The sequence below is a fragment of the Melampsora larici-populina genome (assembly GCF_000204055.1).
Source record: "Melampsora larici-populina 98AG31 unplaced genomic scaffold MELLAscaffold_108, whole genome shotgun sequence".
NCBI classification, from domain to species: Eukaryota; Fungi; Basidiomycota; class Pucciniomycetes; order Pucciniales; family Melampsoraceae; genus Melampsora; species Melampsora laricis-populina.
In genome coordinates, this window is record NW_006768872.1 from 124,217 (window position 1) to 126,631 (window position 2,415).

General features: G+C 46.6%; 2 protein-coding genes across 2 annotated transcripts in view; one reads left to right on the forward strand and one right to left on the reverse strand.

Annotated features, from left to right (window-relative positions):
* The window catches only part of MELLADRAFT_114051 (uncharacterized protein), a gene marked incomplete at both ends in the record, with an annotated part of 1,372 nt that extends 785 nt beyond the window's left edge, over window positions 1-587 (forward strand). Inside the window, one exon of the mRNA XM_007418841.1 lies at window positions 57-587. Coding sequence (XP_007418903.1) covers window positions 57-587 — 531 coding nt within the window. The remainder of the gene's footprint in view (window positions 1-56) is intronic.
* Window positions 588-1,043: 456 nt separating this feature from the next.
* On the reverse strand, window positions 1,044-2,388 carry MELLADRAFT_69740 (uncharacterized protein; the record flags this gene model as incomplete). The annotated part of the gene is made up of 5 exons (XM_007418828.1): window positions 1,044-1,363; window positions 1,422-1,682; window positions 1,869-1,973; window positions 2,048-2,226; window positions 2,297-2,388. 5 exons carry the CDS (start codon window positions 2,386-2,388, stop codon window positions 1,044-1,046), a joined length of 957 nt encoding a protein of 318 aa, XP_007418890.1.
* Window positions 2,389-2,415: the final 27 nt, after the last annotated feature.

Sequence of the window (2,415 nt, forward strand, 5' to 3'; positions counted from 1 at the left end):
AGGCCGACGGCCACTGTGGGTTCCGTGCAATTGCCGTCTCTCTTGGTCAATCGCAGGACGAATGGTTAGCCATACGACAGAGTATGCAGGAAACCATCATCACTATGCCCAACATACTCACCCCTCGGGCCTTGCCTGAGCCTCGTGATGAGGCCTTAGCTCGTCTGGCAACAACAAAGAAGAATGTGATCCATGAGCAAAAGTATTGGCTAACTATGCCCGGGTGGGGCGGAATCATAGCAACCACCTTCAATCGGCCAGTTATTTACTATGAACCTGGCATATCTAATAACAGGATCTTTTTCCCCTACCACACTTCACCCAATCTCACCCCCCCCATTGTCATTATTTACGCCGATTTCCACTTTGCCTCAGCCTTGCTGGACTTTACACTGGACCGACTTCCCGTCCCACGCGTTTGCCCCACATGGCAACGATTCGCAACAGCCAAAGCTTCAATTTGGTTGGACGATTGGAAGTCACTTATCCAATTACATGCAGACTTTCTCAACAATCGCAAGCCCCGCACCCGCCGCAACCCTAAGGACAAAAAGGTGCCTCAGGAGCCCACTGTGGTTTCTGATTGATGTAGTTCATTAATCGATCTCACTAACAATAGATTTCGTCGTTGTTTCTTCAAAATTTCATCTTCTTTATAATTCTCATGTAATGTCGATCCAAAATGCAATCTCGGTAATGAACCAAATGAACCATTGGTATTTCATTTATACAAGGGTTGAGCAAAATCACAAAGAGAGAGAGCACCAATAAATGTGTTTTAACGCCAGCGCGAGACGCGAACGGGCAAAAATTTGTCTTGTAGCACCTTTGGTTTGCACAGATCACCACAAGAAAAGGCAAGTTGCCTATTGGTGATTGTTGGTGACGCATGTCTGCGGATCTCTTCTTGTTTGTAATCAAAGGTTCAATATCCACAAAAATTCAAATTTCAAACACTACAAGATCATCTATTGCAATTACAAATAGAAAAATAAATGGAACCAAACGTCTGAGAGTTGAACTTGATCGAATGTAATATTTATTTACCAATAAAACTCTCTCTGCCATTCCATTTCCATCTTGTATTCAGCCTCTTCCCATTCCATCTCCTCCTCTTCAGCCTCCTCATCGCCGTCCTCTTCCCAAAATATTGGGACCCCTAGAATTGCTTGCCAGGTCCCAGCCGTGCGACCGACCATTTCTTCCCACTGGCGTATCAATACACCATCAATTTCAGCACTTCGTTCTACGTACTGCTTGGTTGTATGGACAACCTCAATTAAGCCTCGATCCCATTGCCTCCATAGACGACAGGTTTGTTTTTCAAGGCCACTATGGATCGACTTCCACTCTATCACACGCGCTGGAAGCAATCGGTTGTTTGTTAGCTGAAGTTGACAATGATAATCAACTTTACTTACCATCAGCCTCATTGGGCTTGGTCGCTTCCATGCGTCCTTGATACTCAACGGCCCATCCTATCAGCTGTCGGACTTCGCGCCCAAGCCGTCGCAACTCCTCTTCAGACAATATCGCATTCCGAAGAGCTAAGATGCCATCTTTGGTAATCTTGCAATATGCCCAAGGCTCCTCGGGGTGATTCATAGCAACTTCGTCCCAGAATGGATGTAGCATGTCCATAGCAACAACCTCGTCGAAAGTTGGCTCATGCAATGGTTGTCCTGGTCGAAATCGTTCATTGTAGCGGCCCGCATGTCTCAAGTAAGTATTAAGTTTCTTCTTTAAAAGAGCCCGTTTCTTCAACCGTAGTTGCTCATTTCTTGGCTGCTGAGTCGCACCTTAGGAGCCGAAAAATGGCCAGACGTCAACAACTTTCGCCTTCTCATGAGGATAATGATTGTACGTACTCGTCCTCCGCCCTGCATCCACTTGGTGTTGATCGGCACCAAATTTCGCCTCATACAAAAAACCCAAAGCAACCTGGACCGTCAAGACAGCCTTAAGTCGGTCATCTGCTCACAATTTTCATGCAGGTTAGAATATTCAGCTAGCCGGTACGGGAAAGAGTCGAATGTAAGCTACCTACCTCCTCGTCTGGGTACGTTCCCGCGCACATTGAGTAACTCTGTATTTCCGACCTCATCAGCTACCTCTTGAATCTTTTGTTCAAGATCGGCGAGCGTCCTTGGAAGCGCAAGAAGATCATTGCGTTGCTGGGCGGTTCGCACAGGTACATGAGCTGCATCAATGTCCCGCATCTGCTGACTGTACCCGTTTGGAGTTAGTATGCAATTGGAAAGTACAATGTTTCATGAATAATAAAGAGATGAATTACCGGGCTTCCAGAAGGTCCTCTTCAAGCTTTAATAGAACCTCAAGCCGCGCACGCTTTTCCTTAGAACGGACGTTGATAGCGTTCAGCTGCATCTCGCGCTGTCGGTCCCACTGTGCTTG